The 22,534-nt window shown below is 39.0% G+C and overlaps 3 protein-coding genes across 3 annotated transcripts in view; 1 reads left to right on the forward strand and 2 right to left on the reverse strand.

The window, feature by feature from the left end:
- rbm22 (RNA binding motif protein 22) overlaps positions 1-5,630 on the forward strand; it is a 7,338-nt gene extending 1,708 nt beyond the window's left edge. Inside the window, exons 5-11 of the mRNA XM_079586077.1 lie at positions 1,435-1,535; positions 1,701-1,873; positions 2,119-2,319; positions 3,183-3,347; positions 3,434-3,516; positions 4,201-4,332; positions 4,438-5,630. Of these exons, the coding sequence (XP_079442203.1) occupies positions 1,435-1,535; positions 1,701-1,873; positions 2,119-2,319; positions 3,183-3,347; positions 3,434-3,516; positions 4,201-4,332; positions 4,438-4,586 (1,004 nt within the window). The 3' untranslated portion in view covers positions 4,587-5,630. The remainder of the gene's footprint in view (positions 1-1,434; positions 1,536-1,700; positions 1,874-2,118; positions 2,320-3,182; positions 3,348-3,433; positions 3,517-4,200; positions 4,333-4,437) is intronic.
- Positions 5,278-8,692, reverse strand: LOC306984597 (myozenin-2; the record flags this gene model as incomplete). The annotated part of the gene is made up of 6 exons (XM_079586078.1): positions 8,483-8,692; positions 8,196-8,287; positions 7,380-7,534; positions 6,268-6,430; positions 5,996-6,179; positions 5,278-5,461 (listed from the first exon to the last, which is right to left on the reverse strand). Exons 2-6 carry the CDS (start codon positions 8,263-8,265, stop codon positions 5,278-5,280), a joined length of 756 nt encoding a protein of 251 aa, XP_079442204.1. The 5' UTR covers positions 8,266-8,287; positions 8,483-8,692.
- Positions 8,693-10,580: 1,888 nt separating this feature from the next.
- arl3l1 (ADP ribosylation factor like GTPase 3, like 1) lies at positions 10,581-18,004 on the reverse strand. The gene is made up of 6 exons (XM_079586610.1): positions 17,658-18,004; positions 17,360-17,503; positions 14,175-14,291; positions 13,991-14,041; positions 11,841-12,026; positions 10,581-11,725 (listed from the first exon to the last, which is right to left on the reverse strand). The coding sequence occupies exons 1-6, from the start codon at positions 17,673-17,675 to the stop codon at positions 11,678-11,680; spliced, it is 564 nt and encodes a 187-aa protein (XP_079442736.1). The 5' UTR covers positions 17,676-18,004; the 3' UTR covers positions 10,581-11,677.
- Positions 18,005-22,534: the final 4,530 nt, after the last annotated feature.

Consider the following 22,534-nt stretch of genomic DNA (forward strand, 5'->3'; position numbering starts at 1 on the left):
ACTGTGAAGGGTCATAGCACTTGCATACTGTTGTCCTACTGCTAGTTTAATTGCTTCTATTGTTTCTCATTTGTAAGTCGCTTTGGATAAAAGCGTCAGCTAAATGATTTAATGTAAATGGGTGTGTAAATGATGGCAGAATACTAATTTTTAAGTGAACTATTCCTTTAATGTTATCAAAATACAGGAATTTCTAACTTGCCTTACAATACCGCTAAAAAATAAAATCAATGTTCAATACCATTTGATACCACTTGGAAAAATTGGCACAACATTAAAGGCTCGTTCACTGGTGAATGTTGTTCCCAAGTGCATGTTAAACTCACAGCACATGCAGAGTTTGAGAAATGCTGAAACCCTGGCTCATGAGCTACACGCGTGTTATCACAGTAACTATGTTTCCATTCAAAGTTAGAATACCGTGTAAAACAATTGTGAATAGAGCAGCGTTTCTATTCCATGTGTTCAAGAGAAACTTCCTGAGAAACTGTCGCTAATTATCTGTAATAAAAATGTAAGTTGCTACAATTGGGGGAAGGCACTGTGGCTTCATTTTCTTACATCATAAATGACTTGTGTCTCAGAGACGAAGCACAATAAACTCCGCCATGTTATTTTGAGTTGGATGCCTGGTGTTTGGGAACGCAATCATGCGAGACACTTCTGGGAGGTCATTATACCAAATCATTTCGATGACAGAGTTTGGCTCAAGCATTTCAGAGTAATCAAACCAACATTTGAGATGCTGTGCCATGAAGTCCAAGTTATCCAATCTCTTCCACTGTTTAGGCAAAGTCATGTGAGTTTTTGTTGCACGTCGAGGGATTTATTCGGTAGATGTGTTTCCATCATAGTTTATACGCATGTCATTTTATCGGATAAAAAATGTCCACCTCAATTAAGCGTGTATGTTTTGTTTATGCACATTTTTACAATTGATGCGCATCTTGGCGTTTCCAACTTTTTTTTTTGCAATATCCCAAAATTAGCATAAAAATAGGTGGATGGAAACATGGCTAGTGAGGAGGCACAGCTGTTATACTGAGGAAAACTGAAACCATTTCAAATATTTAGAATTGATGTGTATCGAGAAAAAAATATATTTTTGACAACACTAGTTGACAAATTGCTATATCTTTAGTATAGAAATATTTTTGCTGTTTGCTTCATCATTGCACATCGTGAACTTTTAGTGAGAAAGCAGCATGGTAGACTTTTCCACATAAGAAAAAAGTCATGCTCTGGCAAGTTGAAATTATGACATGCCAAGTCATAGTCGAAATTATCACTTAAAAAAAATCGAAATAATGACTTAAAGTTGAAGTTAAAGCTTAAAAGTCATTGAGATAAAAAGTCAATTTTGAATTTTAATATCATAATTATAGTATTGTAAAGATTCTTGTATAATAAAAATAATTTTTCTGCTTTGGACAGGCTTGCCCATTCAGGTACGTGACACTGGGCTGTCCGTTAAAGATGAAGTACCGAGATCGGACGTGAATAAGGAGTATTACACTCAGAATATGGAGAGAGAGGTACATTTTCCTTGTATTACACATTTATTCATGCGCTTTGTGACGCCTGTCTGCATTGCCGCATCAAAGAAATCTTTAAGAATTTCCACATGATAATATAACATGGTGAATGAAAATACTTATTCGTGTCTGTGGGTGAAATAATTGTAATGTTTTGGTGTGTAGATCGCTAACTCTGACGGCACGAGACCCGTGGGGCTGCTTGGGAAGGCACCGAGCAGCAGCGATATGCTGCTGAAACTGGCCCGTACCACACCGTACTACAAGAGGAACAGACCTCACATCTGTTCCTTTTGGGTTAAAGGGGAGTGTAAGAGAGGGGAAGAGTGTCCGTACAGGTGAGAAACACCTTAACAGTCTTTTATCGGTGTAAAATGATAACCCAAAATTCTCCATTGTCGGAAAACACCTGGTGTTGGTGGTCATGATTTTCATTTTGCTTCGTGTCTTTTGGATCAGATTGCTTGCTTGACCTGTCCATTTTTTTCCGAGTGGCTATTTAATGAAATATGCTTACGGTGTGAATTAGGAATTATGAATTTTGATTACATTTGTGATGAAATGCATTGCTTTGATATCACAGGCATGAAAAGCCCACCGATCCAGATGACCCGCTGGCTGATCAGAACATTAAGGACCGTTATTATGGCATTAATGATCCTGTGGCTGATAAACTCTTGAAGCGGGCCTCCACAATGCCCAGACTGGACGTACCTGAGGACAAGTCCATCACCACGCTCTATATTGGGGGGCTGGGAGAAAACGTTACAGATTCTGAGCTCAGGTAAGTGCACTTTAGAGCTCTTAAAGCTATATATGGTTAGCTGACACGCAACTTGCCCATGGACTTTTTTTATTAATCAGGGTTGCACTTTATTTTACAGTACGTGTACTTGCCTTTACAGTACTAAGAAAGTACTGGTAATGTAAGGTAACTACATGGGCAGATATTAAGCAGACAGTCTACTAATGCTCTAATGAGAGTTCATTGACATGTAGTTGTAAAGTTACTTAGTCAAAAGAATGTTCATTTCCTCAAATTATCAATCTAAAGCTGCATGCATAAATGTAAAGTCCTCATGTAGTCCATAATTGTATCCCTTAACTTATCTTTGATCAGCAAAATTACATATTTAAATGTGTTGTCCTTGAAAAACAAAAATTCTTCATGCCTTAAAATAGCTTGAATGTAACTCTACACCCTTGCCTAATTTAGTATAGTCAGTTCTATGAATATGCAAATGAGCCCCGTTTCCACTCAATCACACCAGTTCAGAGATCCACTCGTTGACAATCATATGTTGATGTGATTGGTCACAAGGTGGTTTGTGACGTCAGAAACACCAGCAACTTCAAACCGTGTTTTTGAGACTCTTTTTTTTTCACTGCAGTTTTAAGGAAAAAATATTTAGCAATGATGTTGACTTTGAATGAATTTGCACATGTTTTGTCTTAAAGCACATTAAAAATAGACCTATAAACAACATTGCAACAAAAGCTTGTTCACAACTGGGGGAATTGAACAAAATGTAATTTATTTAGGAACCTTTTTAAAGAGTATTATTATTTTAATAATGTGCCGTTTTATTTTATATTATATTGAGGCCATTTCTTGATTAAAGATTCCATTTTCTTTTTTCCACAAAGGAATCACTTCTACCAGTTTGGGGAGATTCGTACCATCACCATTGTTCAAAGGCAGCAGTGTGCTTTCATCCAGTTCGCCACACGGCAGGCCGCAGAGACGGCTGCAGAGAAGTCCTTTAACAAACTCATCATTAATGGACGCCGGCTCAATGTTAAATGGGGCAGGTCGGTGACTGATGGTGCAATAACCTGAAAATCACCCAGTCTCATGTATGTGGTGGCGGTACTGAATGTTGCTGTGTGTCGTTTAGGTCACAGGCGGCTCGAGGGAAAGAGAAGGATGGGGTGACGGAGAGTGGAATCCGGCTGGAGCCAGTGCCAGGGCTCCCTGGTGGTATGTGCCAAAGTCTCTCATGCATGTTTTAGTCAAATAATATGAGTTTGTCAGTGGTTCTGACTGAAATGTATGCATGTTGTTATTTATTTATTTTTGGAGATTGAACTATCAGTCACACTAGTAAATTAAATAAATGTACAATGATGATTTTAATAATAAATAAAAATAAAAGTACGATTAAATGCATTGCTTATAAATCTATTTTATTTTGATCCATTTATTTATGATGAATTGAATGGATTGCTTTGAAATATATATATATATATTTAGTTAGACCTTTCACTAGTAAATTAAATGCAATTATCATTTAATATTAATACTGATTACATTTTATTTGTTAAATTAATTATTTATTGTGAATTTTATGGATTGCTTTTAAATATTTTATTTTGGAGCTTGACCTGTCACACTAGTAAATAAAAACCTTTATTAGCAGTGCATTTAATCTTGATCATCACTGTAAATTTAATTTAAATACTTTTTTTACTGGTATTTATTGTTGAACAGTATGTATTTTGTTATATATACACATATTATTTTTTATTTATTTTTAGCTTGAGATGTCACACTAGTAAATTAAATTGTACTTTTAAGATTATTCCAAAATAAATTGGGGGCCACTGTATGTTGCACAAGTTGAAGCAGTGTGTGAATTTTTCCTTTCTCATATATCTTTAACAGCTCTGCCTCCACCCCCTGTGTCTGATGAAGATGCCTCCACCAATTACTTCAACCTGGCTCCCACCAGCTCCCCTGCTGTCATGAACCTGGGACTTCCTCCTCCACCTGGGGTTGCCATGCCCCCACCACCTGGTAAGCTTCACCCCCCTCACTTCCCCCTTCCTCTTTTTTTGGCCTGTTAGTAATCCAAGGTGTAGCGCTTCACTTATTCCCATTAACCTCATCTGTTCTCTCCAGGTTTTGGTCCTCCTATGTTCCACACCATGGATCCCATGGCCCCTTCAATGCCCCCTCCAATGGGCATGAGGCCCCCTGGACAGGTCCACTACCCATCCCAGGATCCTCAGCGGATGGGCGCTCATGCAAGTCGCCATGGAGGCCCCTAGATATTCATACAGCTTACCTCACTGTTCAGTGAGGTCCACTGAACAACTGAACCCAGAGTGATGTCATCTCTGCTCTCATTTTTTGGAATGTTTTTGTCACTCATTTTCAGAGCAAGTGAGTAAGATGGAATGCAAATGCATACTGAAAACATTAGAATTTAAACCACGAGAGAGAAACTTTTTCTTTTTAAGCTTTTGTTTTATAATGACCCTTGATGAAACAGATGATATGCCTTTTCTAGGGCCAAATGGCAAAGAATTGGTTGCAGTGACCAACAATTACCAAATGGGGGCACTATTGACTATTTCAAATGCCTGACATCCTCCTTTTTGTTTTTGACACTGTATTGTCCTTCACCTCTAGAATATTCCATTGTTCTTATTACAGTTTCCACTAGTGTCCATTTCCTGTCCTCTTAATATAAAGAACGAAGTGTGTCATCCCGAATAGTTTTTAAGACTTTTTTTAATGTACAGCTGTCTGTTTGTGCTTAATTAAAGATGCTTCACATTTTGAAATACTGTGTGAATGTTTACGTAAACTGTAGCATATTAACAGATAATGTATGTAAACGTTTAAAATGGTATTTGATGGCTCGGCTCACAATTCACAGTGGCGTCTTAGCCAAACTTATCCCTCAAACTCCCTCAAACGTAGTCCTCACTTATATTTTGCCAAAATTCACCAGCTTCACAAATCCGGAGACTCTATAACGTACTGGGTTCTCCAGCCCCGTGGCGTACGGTTGAAATTGGGCCGGTGGCACATCCTGTCCCAGGTTAGGTGTGGCTCTGTGTGAGCCTGCAGCATCTCAAAACCAGGTAGTGGCAGAGTCCTCACCGTACCTGCGGTCCCACCAAACGGCGCTGGAGCTCTGTAAAGAACAACAGTGATTATAAATAATCAGATTTTTCCTAACAGACGAGTGGACATGCTAAGAAGCCATTGTGCACAGTCTTGTACCTTTGCCTTTTTGTCCAATTTTTTACTTAACTTTACTTTATTTAGCTTTAAATAAAAGTTTTTTATGTTGTGATTCTCCACATAGCTGGTTGGTTTGGTTCTTATGGCTTATAACTTTTAAGATACCTTTGGCGGGGGGGATTATTGGGATAAATACTATTACACTATTGCTGTTTGATACCCATTTTACTTCCATAATCTTATGTTCAAATGAGACTATTTTCAACTGGAAAATATGTAGGTAGCCAACTAGTTATTTGTTAACATTATTCAGTAGCATCAGCAAAACATTAATCAAAGATTACATAACCAATTTTGTATTGTGAATCATTTACAATAAGACCAGTAACCTATGTTTAGAAAGTAAATGGAATAAAGTTTTACTTTAATGTACTTAATGCTGAATTTACTAATGAGGATGCCAGTAGTTGTGCTTAATGAGTACCTGTTGAAGCATTTGTAGTTGGCTGGGGTGAGTTTGTAAGGTGGTTCAGGAAGGCTGGTACTTATAGTAGCCAAAAGTGTTTCTCTGTCAATGGGCTTTTCCTGCCAGGGTGATTGGTAAGACTTGGGGATCACAGTGACATTGAACTTTTCAGGAGGAACCTCTTTCAGGTGCCCTCCATAACCTGTGTGCAAGAAATGTGGGTTTCCCTTGACTTTGGGTACAAAATTGAACTTAATATACAGAATTAAAGACACACATTATGTATTTACCAGGTGCAAGGAAGCTTGGGTTTCCTTTCTTAGCGACTGTGCTCTTGAGTGCGGTGACCAGGTTATTTTTTCCAGGCTGGGTGATGTAGATTTCAGAGGCGAAGCACTCGACTTCTTTCTCTCCTTGTTTGTCTTTCTGACCTTGAAGGGTTTCCTCTAAGTGCTAGGTATAGTGTTAAAACATCATCCATTATTTCTGAACCTCACTCTTAAAAAAAAAGTTTCTAAAAGAGGGCTTTTTGCAGCGATTTTACAAGAATGGGATTAATAGTTACCTCAGTGGTGTCTAATACCTTCTCTTGGACGGCCTGAGGAGTTTAGCTCCCAAACACCTGCTGCCTTGGTGTGTTTAATTAGGGCAAGAGCTAAATGCTGCTGGAAGGTGGTCCTCCACTTATTTCCTAGTTGGTTTACCTCAGTAAACATCTTAAGTTTACCTCAGGGTCTTCAATCCTGTTTAGCCATAACGGTTTAAACACCTAAACTAGCTAATCAAAGTCTTCAGGGCGACTAGAAACGTCCAGGCAGCAGATTGGAGAGAAACTCTTCAGGAAGTTGGTCCTCCAGGAGCAGGATTGGACACCCCCGGTCTCACATTCAAATAGCTTTCACAACACATTTTTCTTCTGTAAAGTTAAACTCTCGCAATTCTGAGTGAAACAGGATATTCAACGAGAAGAAAATAGGGCAGGGTGTGATTTTCTCCATAAGGGATTGATTGGATCGTGAAAAGTGGGCATTGCATTCCAGAATGGAGCCGGACCTAAATTTGAGTTTGCTGTTGATTGTGGAGTTTCCTCCTGAACATTTTAAGGAGGCTTTTTGACGTGGAGGCTGTAGGTCACCTCAAGATAGTCCTAAAGGTAACATGATTTATTCAAATATATTATTTGTTATTATTGCCGCAATCTTAAAGTTAACCTGCAGAGAAATAATAGTTGATTATTCACATCACATTAGACTCAAATAATAACATAGCTATTTGACTATTGGTTGACATTGGGACCAAATTCATTAATGTAAACGGTATTGAACCAGGAATATTAAAGTAAATATGGTCCATTCTGATTTCATTTTGACTTTAACCTTGTGAACACAGTAAGATATCTTACATTGATGTGTCTGTTTGCTATATTCTCCAAGGTGAATCTCTCCACTCTTTTGAGTCTCTCGTGAAACATTATGGATCCTCTGTTTGACTGTAGCTGGAGCTCCTCCATCATCAGATCCCGAGGGACACTGATCTTCTTTCCCAGGTTCAGACATGCTGATTTACATACGTTGAAACGCATTTTATATTAATCACAGAATTACGATCCATTAGGAAACAACATAAGAATGTTATAAGCTAGTAATTGCAGCACTATAAACCAGTAACCACATCACATTTAAATGTTAATGAGAAACGTTATTTTTCACAGACATTCAGAGGTTTGCTTTAATACCGTGTAATCATTCATACTTAATGTCAGCAAAGGCATGTCTAGCATTCTCGGTCACCAGCTTGACTTTAAGCATGAGCACAATATGTGCGGCTGATTAAATCATTAAATTTGACACAGGCGTCTGGGTGTAACCTCAGCCTGCTGTTTGTTCTGAAATGTTTAAGAGGGTTCAGATCTTTCCCAATCAGGCGTGGATGAGTCATGATCTCTTGGAGTAAAGCATCTAGTCTCCGGCTGTCATATTACATTACAAATACCCTTACTGTTTTGGGAACCGAGTCAAAGCAGCTGAGACATGCCAGAAAAGAAAGTGAAAATTTGGCTCCGTTTTCACTTTAGAGACTGTTTTGATTCTTTTCCCACACGTCATAGTGCTGTTTCTTTCAAGCTGCTTTCATTGAATCAGTCATATCCATTGAGATGGCATGCTGTTTGAAGAAACTCAGCTTTTATTTTTTTTATCTTGCTTCTGATGTATCTTACCTCCATCTGTGTCCGAGCACAGCTCCTGTTGATCTTTCTCCTTAGATACGTCAGTGTATGGCACAGGCATGATGATATTAATAGTGTCCAGTCTACAATAAAATCAGCCCAGAAGAATAATTTATTTTGAGATTTTCCCCCCACTAAAATGAATCTCATTTTTATCCTTTCATTGTGATAGATTCATATGTACTCCTTTGATCTCAAATCATGCCTGAAAACTCTTGTTTAAACCGAGTCGCATATACCACGGAACAAACGAATCCTCTCATTAAAGCAAAACTTACCAATTTTAAAATCCTGTTTTTGCTCTGATGCCAGTTTATGATGGATCCTGTCCCGAGGTGGAAACGCTTGTGTGTCAGATACACTGTGGACCTTTTTTTTTTGCCCTGGTTAGATCACTGTCTTATTATAGCAAGTGAAGTGTGTATCTATTGGGCATGGATTAGCACGGTAGAGCTTCAGCATCCACACTAATGAAAATTTGATCCACTGGTCATAACACTAAGCGTTCAGACCAGTGACCGGGGAGGAAGGCAAGACTCTGAGTCATGCCCAAGTCTGTCTGCCTCTGGGGTTCAAAACACCTTTTGTTGAAGGGGTGCCATGGGCCTGAGAAGGGACTTAATTTTTTGGTAAACACTTCAGTTTAGGGTCCAATTCTCACTATTAATTAGTTGCTTATTAGCATGGATAATACTAGTATTTTGGCTGTTTATTATAGTAGGCCTATGCCTTATTCTACATGACCATATTCCAGATCCTTAAAAAACCCACCCAATTTCTACCCTATACCTAAACTTAACAACTACCTTACTAACTATTAAAAAGCAGTAATTAGGAGTTTATTGAGGTAAAAGTCGTTATTAATAGGTAATTAATGGTGAGAATTGGACCCTAATCTAAAGTGTAACCCATTTTTTTTGTGTTTGTCTAAATAGACTGCAGGGATGACGTATATTTTTAGGTCAAAACCCAGAAACTATAACATTAAATTACATAATAATAAACTATAATAAAAAATAACTATAAATTACACATAAGTAATCCACCCCTGTGCTTTCACATGTCTTAAAGGCGATTGCTTACAAGTGGTTAAATTGGAGCTACAGAGGTTGTTGGCGACATTAAACGGCATCACACCGAACAGGTAAACTACTCATTAATCCATTTTCCCAGCGTAATTGAGCTCTTGCTAAACTATTCTAATCCAAACTTTCAGGGGAATTATTATTATTAATTATAATTTTTTTTTTTTTTTTAAGGTAGATTGTGTAGGAATTACTCCTATTTTGCATTCAAACGAATAGTGCTCTCTAGCTCCTCGCTTTTTCAAATGCGTTTAACTATACATGTTCTGTTATGCTGCCTATATAATGAATAACACAACCAGGCAATGAAAAAAAGCTTTGTAATTTAGACCGTAACATTGACTTGCCTGTCGAGAAGAAAGCAGGCAACTTCAGCGTCCCTTTCAAAGTCTTTCTTCATCCCGATATTTACCCTCGGTTTTTGAATTCGCCGGTCACGTTTCCTCTTAAATTCAAATTTGGCATTTCTCCTGTGGCTCGGTAAAAGTATGATCCTTAATTATGAATTGCAGTGCAGCCTTTAAAATTTCCCGGGGCAGTGACACACATTACGCCTCTCTCCTTGTCCGTTTCTGCTGGTTTCAGTCACGCTACGCATGGCTCTGGACGAAAACGTGTTGTGGAAACGCGTAGAGGTAGCCTAGTGCTTTTTGTCCCTCTCTGCTATTATAGTTTTTCAAGATGGCGGAACGACATGGAAGCCTCCGTGGACTTACCCGTAGAAATTCCCGATAGAAATGATTCAGGTACAAAGATAAGTCAGATCATTGGGAGAGGTAATTGTACACCATTGAGGACATATTTATGAATAAACGCATTGATTTTAGCTAATAAAATACTTAAAAAAAAACTACACAGTGTACCTTTATGACTGAAAAAGTTGGAAGCGTAATGTTGTGATGTTGAACTCATATGACCGTGGTGAAGTTAGTTTAGTCTACGCTTAGATATTTATTTTTGGTGATTGTATTTAGCTTCAAAGTTCAATTTTGTGAAGATTATCCTGAAAAAAAAAAAATCTAAAAAAGTCACATGCTCTTATGACCTTATAAAAGTGTGCAGATATAATTTTACACAGCTGGCTGATATGAGGTACACAGAACAAAAGCATGCGTGTAAAATAAAGTTGTTTATATTTCACCTTGCTTTGAGGATGTGGGTGGAGCTTGAAGGTCTAGCCACACCCAACCCATCATCATTAAATATATCTCAACCAATCAGGTCTACAGAGGTGGACCTGGACTAGCAAAACAAAGCAACTAGCAATATTGCGTCTAAAATGTAAGTTATTCAATATTAACTTCCTGTTTATTAATGTGCTGTACAAAAGCAATTATCACACTCACAGTCTTATTGTTAATTTTTAACATCACCACGGCTGTGATTACATGTTATTCAGAACAACAGCACTCTTGCTTGTGTGTCATTGCTTGAGTATCTATTATAGATCTTCCAAAAAAGGTTGGAAATCGTGGATAAAACGATCATGACTACTCCAGGATCTTGTTTGAATTAGAATTCAAGTCATAATCATAAACCGCTAAAAATTGTAGTCACAGTTTTATTTAACATAATCATACACATCATGCCCACACAGGGTAATCATATAGAAACTACCAAATCCAGTCATACTGAGACAAAAAACAAACAAGCATGGGTTTCACATATCACCTTACAAAGTACAAGAGTTTTGCTCAGTTTCAGATAATTCTTTGGTGTGACAACTATCAAAACAGCTGAAGAAGACTATATATATTTGTGATAGATACATGAATGCCTCATCCTTATTTTAGGCTGAAAATCTTGCTGGTGTGCATTATTTATGCCCTGGTATATCCCTCAAAAATGTAACGGCAACATTTAACGGCAACATCTCTTGATTAAAAGATTGTAACGAAACTCGTCTTGTCAAACAAAAACGCTCTGTAAGAGATGAGAGAGGGGATAATGATTTGTTTTGTTGTTTTCCTTTGTCTCTTTAGGCAGTTAATTTGCAAATGGGAAGAAAGATCATTCATATTATTTCTGTCATGACAACTCTCGGAGAGATTGGCATGGTAATGGTCATGGATATGGCAATGTTAATACATTTGGTCTTGACGGAATAGATCTACACTGCTGCAGAGCAAGTACCGAGACTTGCTACTGCCAATACATTCACAGACATTGCTGTGAGCATGTGAGACATGCTGTTGCTGCACATGTAACATACATGAAATAACCCCCTGTAGCAGATCTATACAGGTGGAGCTGGGGAAGGAGGAGGGTTTCTGGAAGCGCACTGCACTGCTAACAGCAACACTACCAAAAGTAAATATTTTATATGTGGTTTACATTAAAAGAAGTATTAGAGCAATTGTACAAAATAACACTTGGGAGAAAGCAGATTCATTTCTTCTTATTTACTATATTGTTACTGATCCAGTTCATGCCATCCTGAAAGACAAAATAATGAATTAATGTCTAATCATGGGTATCATAATATTATATATATATATATACCAAAGGTTTTATTAAAAAGCTGATACAAATTCAAATGCACTATACAAACCTGTACACCTTCCCCAGATACGGCAGAACAGGCCTGGATCTGCCACTCTCTGTCCCGGTATGTGTGCAGGTTGAGGCCCTCTGCGATCTCACTGGCAGGGGAAGCTGTGGCCAGGTCCTGTTTATTGGCAAAGATGAGCAATGGCACACCCCTCAGGTTCTCCTCATCGGTCAGGTCCGACAGCTCCTGTGGAAGAGGAGTCGGCACCAAATAGAGGTTAGCATATGGTCAATCCCAAGTCATGTATTATTTGTATATGCTTTAAAGGGGTCATGAACTGGCTTTAAAAAAAATGGAGGTCAACTTATGACATTCGCTTGGTTTTTACATTCAAAAACATCAAAATGAATAAGTAATAGGCTATTTTCTACCCTGGTTTTGAGCCTAGCTCCTTAAAAGCTCGGATTTTATGGGTGTGCCAAATTGAAGACTTGGAAGTAAACGCCCACTGCCATGATTGGATAACAATTTTGCATATTATAATGAGTTTCATGTAATGCGCGAAACGGTGGGCGGGGCAGTGTTGAAGTAGGCGTTGATCTTCTTCTGCGGAAGCGGTGTTTGATACTCTTTGACGTCATAGATCACCAAAACCTGTTGTTCGTTGTGCCTGGTGTTAATAAAATATTTTATTGGACTAACAAGTTTTCAGTTCTGAAACTTACAGGATGTTCTTATAGTATGATGACCTCTTATATGTCAAAAGCTCAAGGAAAATTTGATTTCTCAGTTCATCACCCCTTTAATCCAGAGTGATTTATACTTGCAGTGTATTCACATTATAGATTTTTTGTGCGTCCCCTAAAGACTGAACCAAAGATCATGGCATTGCTAACACTTATCAGTTAAACTATAGTTATAGGACCCCTAATGTACAAACTGGAAAGACACTGTATACCATCATCACTGTCCTCGTCAGAGCTCATTTCCCAGTACATTCAGCATCTGGCTTACATTCGCGATCTCAAAAATATTCTCCAAACTATCATTTCAAACTATCAACAACTTCAAAATCAATATTTTGATCGCTGACAGCTTCTTCACCAGATCCTCCATCAAGTGACAGTGACACTAATATTTGATTGCGTTCAGTTTTTGCTCTGCAGTAAATCTCTGAGCCGTTTCAAGTTTGGCTGATGATTCTTTCTATTCTTTTATTTTCTGCCTGCGGTAACTATGAGTGAAACGTCACTTCATCATTGTGTATCAGACATCTTGTGGGATATAGGTGAATTGCACTTATTCATTCATCAAAGATTCAATTATTGTTGTGCAGAAAAAAATATACTTTACAAAAAAAATGAATGGGAAAACAGGCATTCTTTTACAATTTTATTATTATAAAATCTTGTTATATTGTTTATAATGAATTGATTGAGGAATACTAAAAAGGTTGATTGTTAAAAAATGAATGTGGAGGAGGGTAGTGAAAAATGTCCCGGGTCACTAAAGACCAGAGGTATGCGTTTAAGGGTTAAATTTAGATTTCAGAAACTATATTTAATATAATATAACATTAATAGTTTATCTTAAAATAAACATTTTAAACTACAGAATGTTCATATTTCACTTCTCATTTCCACCATAACCAAATACATTGTTCTCTGTAATGCTAGTTGTTGACACAATATATACAAAATTAATTATTTTATATTTAGAATTTCTCAGGAGCAAGAGAGCGATGTAAAATTCCCCTGATTGTAACACTTGTGGTTTATATTTTATAGATGGGGAAGTTCAAATCTGGTTGGGGTCAAGCCCTAAATAATGCAACGCCGGCAAATAACTGGCATAACATTTCATCACTCTTCAAAATGAGGAACTAATTAAGGACACACAATAAAAAGTGTAAAGCCATTAACATGTATTGTTTGAAACTACAAAGATTGTTTTGAAAACATTTCTTCTTGAAAATTGTCTTAAGGGACAGAAAGGTTCATCTAATTTAGGAGTAACCCATATATAAGATTTGTGCTGACGGCTGCTTCAATTGAGCCTCGAGACAAAACATATCTGTGCACATTACAAGTAAACAAAATTTTGGGCAAAATGCTTGATGTATAATATATGAGATAAAATGCTTTTCAGGAAAAAAAAGAAAAAAAGAAGAGAAGCTGTGATTGTCACAGATTGATTCTGTCTAGTCTTACCAGTCCTGTTTCCTCAAATCTCTTTTTGTCTGCACTGTCAATCACGTAGATCTAAAAAAAAAAAGAATGAGAGAATGAGAACTATTAAAGAGAAAAAGAATGTTTGACAGATGCAAATTACATATGCGACTGTAAATACTCTCACAACATTGAGCATTGTCCCCCTTGAGCATTGCTGTCATACCAATAAATCGGTGTTCGCCAGGTACTTTTTCCAGAATGGTCGAATCTTCCTCTGTCCTCCAATGTCCCACACATTCAGCTTCATGCTATCACAGGTCACACTTTTAATGTTGAAACCCTGAAATAGCAAAATTAGCACATGATACAGCTGTGGATACATGTTTTGTAGATTTTCTGTGAATTATAATATCAGTCAGTGTGACTTTACATGTCACATTGTAACTTACATTAAATCTCACAATTGTAACTTTATTACAATTACATTATTTCTCCCAATGTGACTTTAAATCTCACACTTGTGACTTTATGGCCTGGTTTCACAGACGGGTTAGATTAAGCCAAGTAGCTTTTATAAATGTGCCTTAGAAAAACACATTATGTGAATCTTGAGACAAAACTTAGATATTATAGATGGTTATAGATATTTTAAGATATGCCAGTTGCAAGTTGATTTCAGTTAAAACAGCTCAAACATGCATTTTAGTCGAGGACTAGCTTAAGCCTGGTCTGTGAAACCGGGGGTACATCTCACAATGGCGCTTGAAAATGACTGTATATCACAATTGTGACTTTCTCACATTGTAAATTACATTTTCCCAAATGTGACTTTAAATCTCACAACTGTGATTTTTAAATCTCAGAATTATATCACACAATAATAATTTTCATATCTAAAACTTGTGACTTTATATATCACAATGTTACTTCAAATCTCACAATTGTGACTTTAAATCTCACAATCGTGACCAGTGTTGAGGGTGATACATTACAAGTAATAGCAATCACAATACTTTTTCAAGTAACTAGTAAAGTAACACACTACTTTTAAATTTACGACAAAATATCTAAGTTACTTTTTCAAATAAGTAACGTGTTACTTTGTTTTTCCATTTATAGACTGACACCTCTCCTGTCCTCATGTGAAATCATGAGTAAGTGCAGAGGCGCTGTGTGAACATGACGATTATTGTAGTTCTAGACTAAATGTGAGCATGCATTTACTCATCTCACTTGCGCAAAAACAGATTCAGTATTTCTTAAAATGAATAAAAACCGTGAAATGCAAACTCTGAATATTACATGAACCTTCAATAATTAAATTTTAATTTACACAAAGTAATTACTTATTACTTATATACTTATCCAAAAATGATATAACATTTACCTTCTCAGGTTTTACTTTGAAGCAGAAATTGGCCTTCTTAATGGGGGACTTTCTTATTCAATAAACTCTTTGATTTGATTGGGCCAAAATCATAAGACCATAGATAGAGGCACGGTGTATTTAAACTCCTAGTCTAAATTTATCCTGCCCCTAAGCAGCCTCCAACTACTGAGACTTTATGGTTAAGTAATCTTTAACCGTGGGATTAAAGACACTGTTATGGTGCTATTCTTAGAGAGGATCTTCTCTCCCCACAGGCCTCGGCTCTTTACAGCTTTAACTGGCTGCAACATATAATGGCTGTTAACAAAACTCGTGCTAAACGGCAAATAGTCTCACATTACTCAGGTCCCAGGATATTTTAAGTAATCGAGCAACAGTGTGCCAACATCTTAACTGTTAGCAAGCTGTGCACAGCGGAGTCCAAAATAATCCATGCTGAATGTTGTGTTAACAGCCATCAATTGCATCCACTGTACATATTCACTGATTGACAATACTGTAATGGTAGATAAATGTACAAGTTTTATATAATTGACATTCATTAATTTTTACATCAGATGCATTCTCTGTGGTTGATTTCATGCTAATAACCAGCACTAATACACACAGTCATGGCATGCTCTCTCTGACCCCTCAACAGTAAACCAGACTGATCACATTTGATCCTATTAACTGAAACTTTCTTGGAAGTTTGAGATGCCATAATGTCTATTTATACCATTTATTTGAATAGTAGTTCTTTCTAGGACAGCACCACCTTCAAATGGTTTCATAGTAGGAGTTGTATGGGTGCTTTTTTGTTTGTCTCTGAGGGTTGTAGGTAGACCTCAACATCTAGTGGGTTGCTTTCGTCATGCGACAGTGTTGTATTATACAAGACATACAATTGTTGAACCACATATATCTATATAGGGGAACAATGGGCAAGATTGGGTTTTTTTTATGACAACTGAAACAACTGACATTTAGCCATCAGTTAAACTCTTGAAGGTTAAATTAGTACATCGTTTCTAAATGGAAGTGGCTTTTACCTCAGACTAAAACGATAGTGTTAAATGAAGCCGTGTATTCTGACAAAATACATTTTATACAAATGATAAATTGCAAATATTTATTATAATATAATGTGTTTTTACCAGAGATTTAATTATTTGCTAATTAATTAATTATATAATTTATTTATTTAAATTTTAATACTACTTTTCTTTTAGATTTTAATAACAATATTAGCTATAGTATATAATAACTTGTATATATTTTCTTAATGGAAGTCTGTTTGCACCTTAGACTAAAACAAAGGACTTTATTTTTCATAATTGTGATTTTAAATCTCACTATTTAACTTGAAATGTCTTAATGTGATGTTATATCTCGCAATTGTGAATTTATTTCTCATAATGGTCGGATTATTTCTCATATTTGAGACCATGTACTTTGTATACATATAATTTCATACAATTGTATAGTACACACACACACACACACAGTATACTCATTTACATAATTACACATTTCTTAAACCACCAAAAAGTTACCCCGATTGTCAAAGACCTTTTGAAGGTTTTTTTACAGTAGTATTTGTCCACAGTCTGCCCACTTTATTACCGATTAACCTGATTCCTCCATTTTGGTTTTACAGTCTAGTGTTATCCAAGATGCACCTAAAGTTACACATTGGTTTTATCGGAAATAATGACTTTAAAACTAACATTTCCAATTCACTGTTGTATTTAAACTGAAGCGTAACTGTCAAAGGCTTTGAAAATATTTCTACTGTATTTGTTAAACACTTAAAAAAGCACAATAAATGTCTTAGCCTGCTTCATTAGTAACTTCACACAACAAATTAGTCTGAATTACTCATGTTTTGCAAGTCATAACACATCCTTTAATAGTTGGATAAGCAGTAAACGTACATTCTGTAATGTCAGAGGGCTGTCGCTGCTTTCATAACCTCATGTGTCTTAATTGTCAAAAGTTGTAAGACTTTGAAAGCCCCTCATAGCTGCCCTTCTCACCTGAGTCGGGGTGATGGTGTTCACATCTTCGGAGGCAAGTTGTTTTAACAAAGTGGTTTTTCCGGCATTATCCAGACCGAGAAGGACTATCCGAAGCTCTTGCTCTGTAGTGCCCTTTAACTTCTCAATGACTGAAAACAAACCCTTGAAAACAAACATTTGAGCTTAAAATATCTGATTAAATAGTTTTTATTTTAAGTTTCAGGTATCCATCACAATGATGTGCATAACATTCACAAACTATTCTTTGTTCCAAAGAATTTCTAAACAGGCCCCTCAAGTAGATCGAAACATTTACCTTTTGGACTTCTCCCATAGTGCCGTGAATTTCTTGGTAGGAAGAAGATGCAGAAAGAGATGAAAAGGTGTAGCTACATTCTATGTGGGATATATCCAGGTAAGCGTTGGGTTTTCTTATTGGTCCACCGTTTCTTGAGTCCTCTTCCCTCAGAATACGTGTTCTTCACTTCGTAGTGTGCAGTACCTTTGCTTCTCTACGTTCCTGGCCTTCCTCATATGTGACGGGAGGATGTGGAGGTGGGTAAAGATGGGGGAGGGGTTGGATTAGTAGGACACAATTAGCAATCTCTCCGCCCGCCACCCCTCCACTCGTCTCCTCCAGCACATCTCCAGCATATCTCCAGCATTAAAGACTTACCTGGATTATCCTTAACCACCACCTGCTTTAGGATAGGCGTCTGAGACTCTCTTTTCTCCCTTCTTGTCTTCAGTATGTTGACCCCCCCAACCCCCTTCCCTCTTCCCTTAACATATGGAAGCTTGGTTGGCCTTCACATCACACTAGTTTATTTCTGGACCAAGTTAAAAGCACAAACATACACAAATAATATGAGGTAAGATCTCATGTCAGATTCAATACTTCAATGCAGCGTCACAATACCTCTCCCATACAGCAGAGGTCAGTAGTATGCGTGTTTGAAAATTAGGGTTCTACAGGCTATAATGTGAGATAAGGGAAGTTTTAAGATACTGCAGATAATAAAGTAAATCTGACTTTTATTTTTATGTCTATTGTCTTTTTTCGTATAACTCAGGACAGATGCTAGTGAAGAGTTTCTGACTTTTGAATGTCTTCATGATGTTATCAGCCAATCAGTGTTATGTCACTCATGACATTTATAGCTAAGGCAATTAGCTTGCCATTCTTACCAAAACAGTGTAAAGGTTATTTAATGCCATTTGTGTCTTTAGTTTCCTGTTAACTGTCAAATAATAATCATGCATTGAAGTAAACCAACAAACATTTCCACTGTATTTCCTGTGTCAAAAACTATTATCTCCCTGCATATTTGGTTCTACTGCAAACCTTGAAATAGACAGTCTTTACGTGCAAGATTCCACTTTCTATTGATTTTTTTAAGCTACTTTACCTTCCTGCATAAGACCTCAGTATATACAAGCTGGCTTCAGATCTGTTTCAGTTGCAGTAGCCTATAATAGATGTCAGCATCAAGACTTCATCATTCCCTTGAAGGAACACTTTCTGGAGTTTAAAAACAGTCCTTCCCTCCCTTTGTATTATGCTGAAAAGCCACAATGTTCCTTTCTCCCTGTTAATGAAAGCAGTGGGGAGCATCTCTATCCACAGAGTAGTCAGAATCCAGACTCACAATGGTGAGTTTCCTGGTGCATCCCGAGGGTCCTTATCATTGCTCTGCAGACGTACTGCACTCTATTGTTGGCTGTTTGCTCCTGTAGGGATTCCATAATATTCTGGGGGATTAGGAACCAATTACTGAATGACCAACAAACTCCAACAAAACTTTGAGAGTTGAGATATTACTCATTCTATGATGATAGTGTCTCTGTCATTTCCAAAACTGTCTAGCATGTTAATTACGACATCATTAGCAATAATTACATTACTTTGAGTCTTCATGATTACATTAGTCTACTAGTCACATATGTGTAGACTCATTTAATATTAATTGATCCCTTAGGAAAGAACAAAATCATAAATGAGATCTCATTAATATAATTGTCCTGGAGAGCATGGAGATTAGATTCAAGGCAGGAAGCAACTGAACATTTAACATTGCGCTGGAAACCGCTGACCCCCGAAACACCGGAGGTGATGGGGAGGAAACAGCGGTGTGAGGGTGTCTAGAAAGAGCTCGTTTTGATGTTGTATTTTTACGCACCCCTTCCCAGGGGGCACACCCTCTCGGTCCTGCGCGCAAAAGCCTCAGAAATTATTTTTCTTTTCAGGTCCATCTTCTTTTTTGGTGGAGCGCTTCGCAATACACGACTCACCATGCTCTGTTTCTGAGCTTCTCATTTGTGAGAAGCTGAATCTGGTTGGGGCTGGGTGGCTGACAGCCCCAAATCTTGGGCACTCCGTGTGAGGAACTTACCAAAAGCATCCTTGTGCCTTAAACCTCCCGGAACCTCCCCGACGACAGTATTTGACTGAGTTGCCAAACAGGCCGGAAGGCCGTTGGCATGGGCCGTTTGCTTAGTCACGGGTAGAGACAAGATCTGTGGCTTGGGACAGCTCAGAAAACTCCTCCTCACTGACGTTTCCCCCGCTCATGCCTAGTTCTTTAAGCAGGTCAGCCTGGTACGCCTGCAACAGTGTGTAGGGCAGCACCAGCCTGACTACCTGCTGCCTGAAGAGCTTTTCCTACCAGTGTAGATGTAATTCTGCATGATCTGGAGGGAAGCGCAGGCTATTTGAGTGATGATATGCTGCCAGGGGAGAGAGAGCCCATGGGCATCTCTTTCAACGGGGGCATAATTGTATAACCCTGTTCCTCTGCATATACCAACGTCACAGGCACAAAGACACGGGAAGAATAAGGTTTGTTCCATGATTTAGGTAATTCATTATGAATATCTTGAAAGAAGGAGGGTCCTCCTCTCTGATGCCTCCCCTTGGCCATCTGACAGAAATCTGTCGTCTAACTTGTATCATCTGGGGGTCTCTTGTTCTTGTTCTTCTCTAAATAAAGATTGTCCACTGTGCGATTGACTACCTCAAGTAACTCATCGCAAGATCTCTCGTCACAAGAGGAGCGCTCGGAGGCAGTACACTCGAAATCCATCTCCTCACGAGAACTAGTGTCCTTAGCCCGGTCTGAAGAGGCACCGCTCCAGAAGCAGGCTCAAGGACCTCACGATCTGATGAGAGAACAAGAGTAAGGGGAGGACCCATCTCCTACCCTTCAGCCAGTTTGACACACGAGCCCCATGATCTTGCCATCGAGGACGCGCAGGCTTGCTCTTCCCGCAAGAATGCGCGCCTGGAGAGGAGCCCTTTGACCGAGAATAAATTGCAGTGCTCACACCCTGCGTCCTCGAGGACTGATACAGCGTGATGTTCCCCCAGACACAAGATACAGAAATCATGCAGATCATCCTCTGAGATGGGCTGTGAGCAGGGCGGCACGCATCTCTTACTGATGGACGGAGGAGCCAAGGAGGCTGAAGGGCTGAGGACTTCAGGGTGGTGAGTGACGGAGGCGGAACCGGTGGGAGAGGATGACAGGGTGGAGATGGAGGTCTGACGGGCCATGGTGAAACTGAGGATTCAGAGGGACATGGGGAAGCCGATGGCTCTGACAACTGAGGTGAAGGCGGGGACTCAGAAGGGCGCGGTGGAGACAGAGTCACAGAGGACCAAGGAGGAGCTGAAGGGAGTGAGGAGTCCAATGGAGCCGGGGGACAAAGGGACGAGGCGGAGCCAGAGGGTGAGATGCAGGACTAACAGCGGGCAGTGGAGAAGATGATGATGAGGGCTTGAAGACGGGAGGAGGTGGGAGAGGGAGGTTGGGCGGGAGTTCAGGGTTCTGGAAGACGGGGACTAGATTCGCTTCCAAAATCAGGGTGAAGATGGTAGGGGACCGAGGCGTGGTGGTGGCCATCTTGACTTAGGGCTCAAGAGGCGTGGTGGTGGCCATCTTGATTGAGGGCTCAGGAGGCATGACGGCGACCATCTTGGAATGAGGCTCTGGAACGGCCCTGAGGCCCTGAGCCCTCAGTCATCTTGGGACCAGACTCTGGAACGGCAATAGCCATCTTGGGACCAGACTCTAGAACGGCGGCAGCCATCTTGTGACCATGCTTTGGAATGGCGGCGGCAATCTTGGGACCAGGCTCTGGAACGGCGGTGGCCATCTTGAAAGGCCCTGGAATGGCGGCGGCCATTTTGAGAGACTCTTAGAAGCGTGTTCTCGGCAGGACGAGACTCTGGAGCGGCTTCCTCTATTGTATAAGGGGATCCACATAACTGTAGAAGGTCTTCGATGTACCTCTTCAAGGAACCCGTTGTTGCAGCTGCAGGAACTTGCTGATATAGGTGATCATCCAACCCACACCAAAAGACAGTCTTTAATGTGTCTTCGTTCCAGGGTACTTCATGCGCGTGATCAAGGAACTCTTCTACTTAGTCCTCGATCGCCCAACCATCTTGAAAGCGGGTGAGAAAAAAGTTAACTGGGTTCACCGAGATGAGGAGAATGCAGTTACGTTCGTATTAACGTTGATGAGACCAGACACTGATGTGAGGGTGATGCAGGTTGATATAGGCTGTGTTGATGAGGGAGTGCAGGTGCAGGGAATCAGTATCTGGTGATGATCAGCAGCAGATGTGGTGATGGCTGACTGAGTGCATGTGGGGACCAGAAGGGATGCTGGGAAGTGTAGTGTGTAGTGCAGACAGGTTACAAAGTTGGTGACTGAGCTGGTGACTGTGACGCGTGTTCACCGGTCAAACAAATATATTTTCCCAAAGCACTGATCCAGCACAGCATTGAGAGTAGCTTTTGATAGGGAACATATAAGAGCCTTTATATTTAATATTTTGCAATTATAATATAATTATATAATCATGATAATCATTCACAATCATACGGAGACCCTAAAGGGACGTGGTGGTGGAAAAAATGTAGGAAGGGAGAATTTTTTTGGGGGAAATCTTTTGCGTTCCCTCGAGAAACTTTGCGTTCCCTTGCAAAGTTATTTGCGTTCCCTCGCAAATGTGAGCTCGGACAGACACTTCCTGCTTATGTCCCGCTGGCAGTGCTTCAGAGCTTCGTACGTTAATGGAGCGTTTCATAGTGTTTGAGCTTGGACTCAAATATAAAGAAATGCGGTCAGTGCTTAACTCAAGGAATTCGTGAAGTGGGCAATAGGCCTATATTCACATAGGATATT

The sequence above is a fragment of the Phoxinus phoxinus genome, assembly GCF_949152265.1.
Source record: "Phoxinus phoxinus genome assembly, chromosome: 17".
NCBI classification, from domain to species: domain Eukaryota; kingdom Metazoa; phylum Chordata; class Actinopteri; order Cypriniformes; family Leuciscidae; genus Phoxinus; species Phoxinus phoxinus.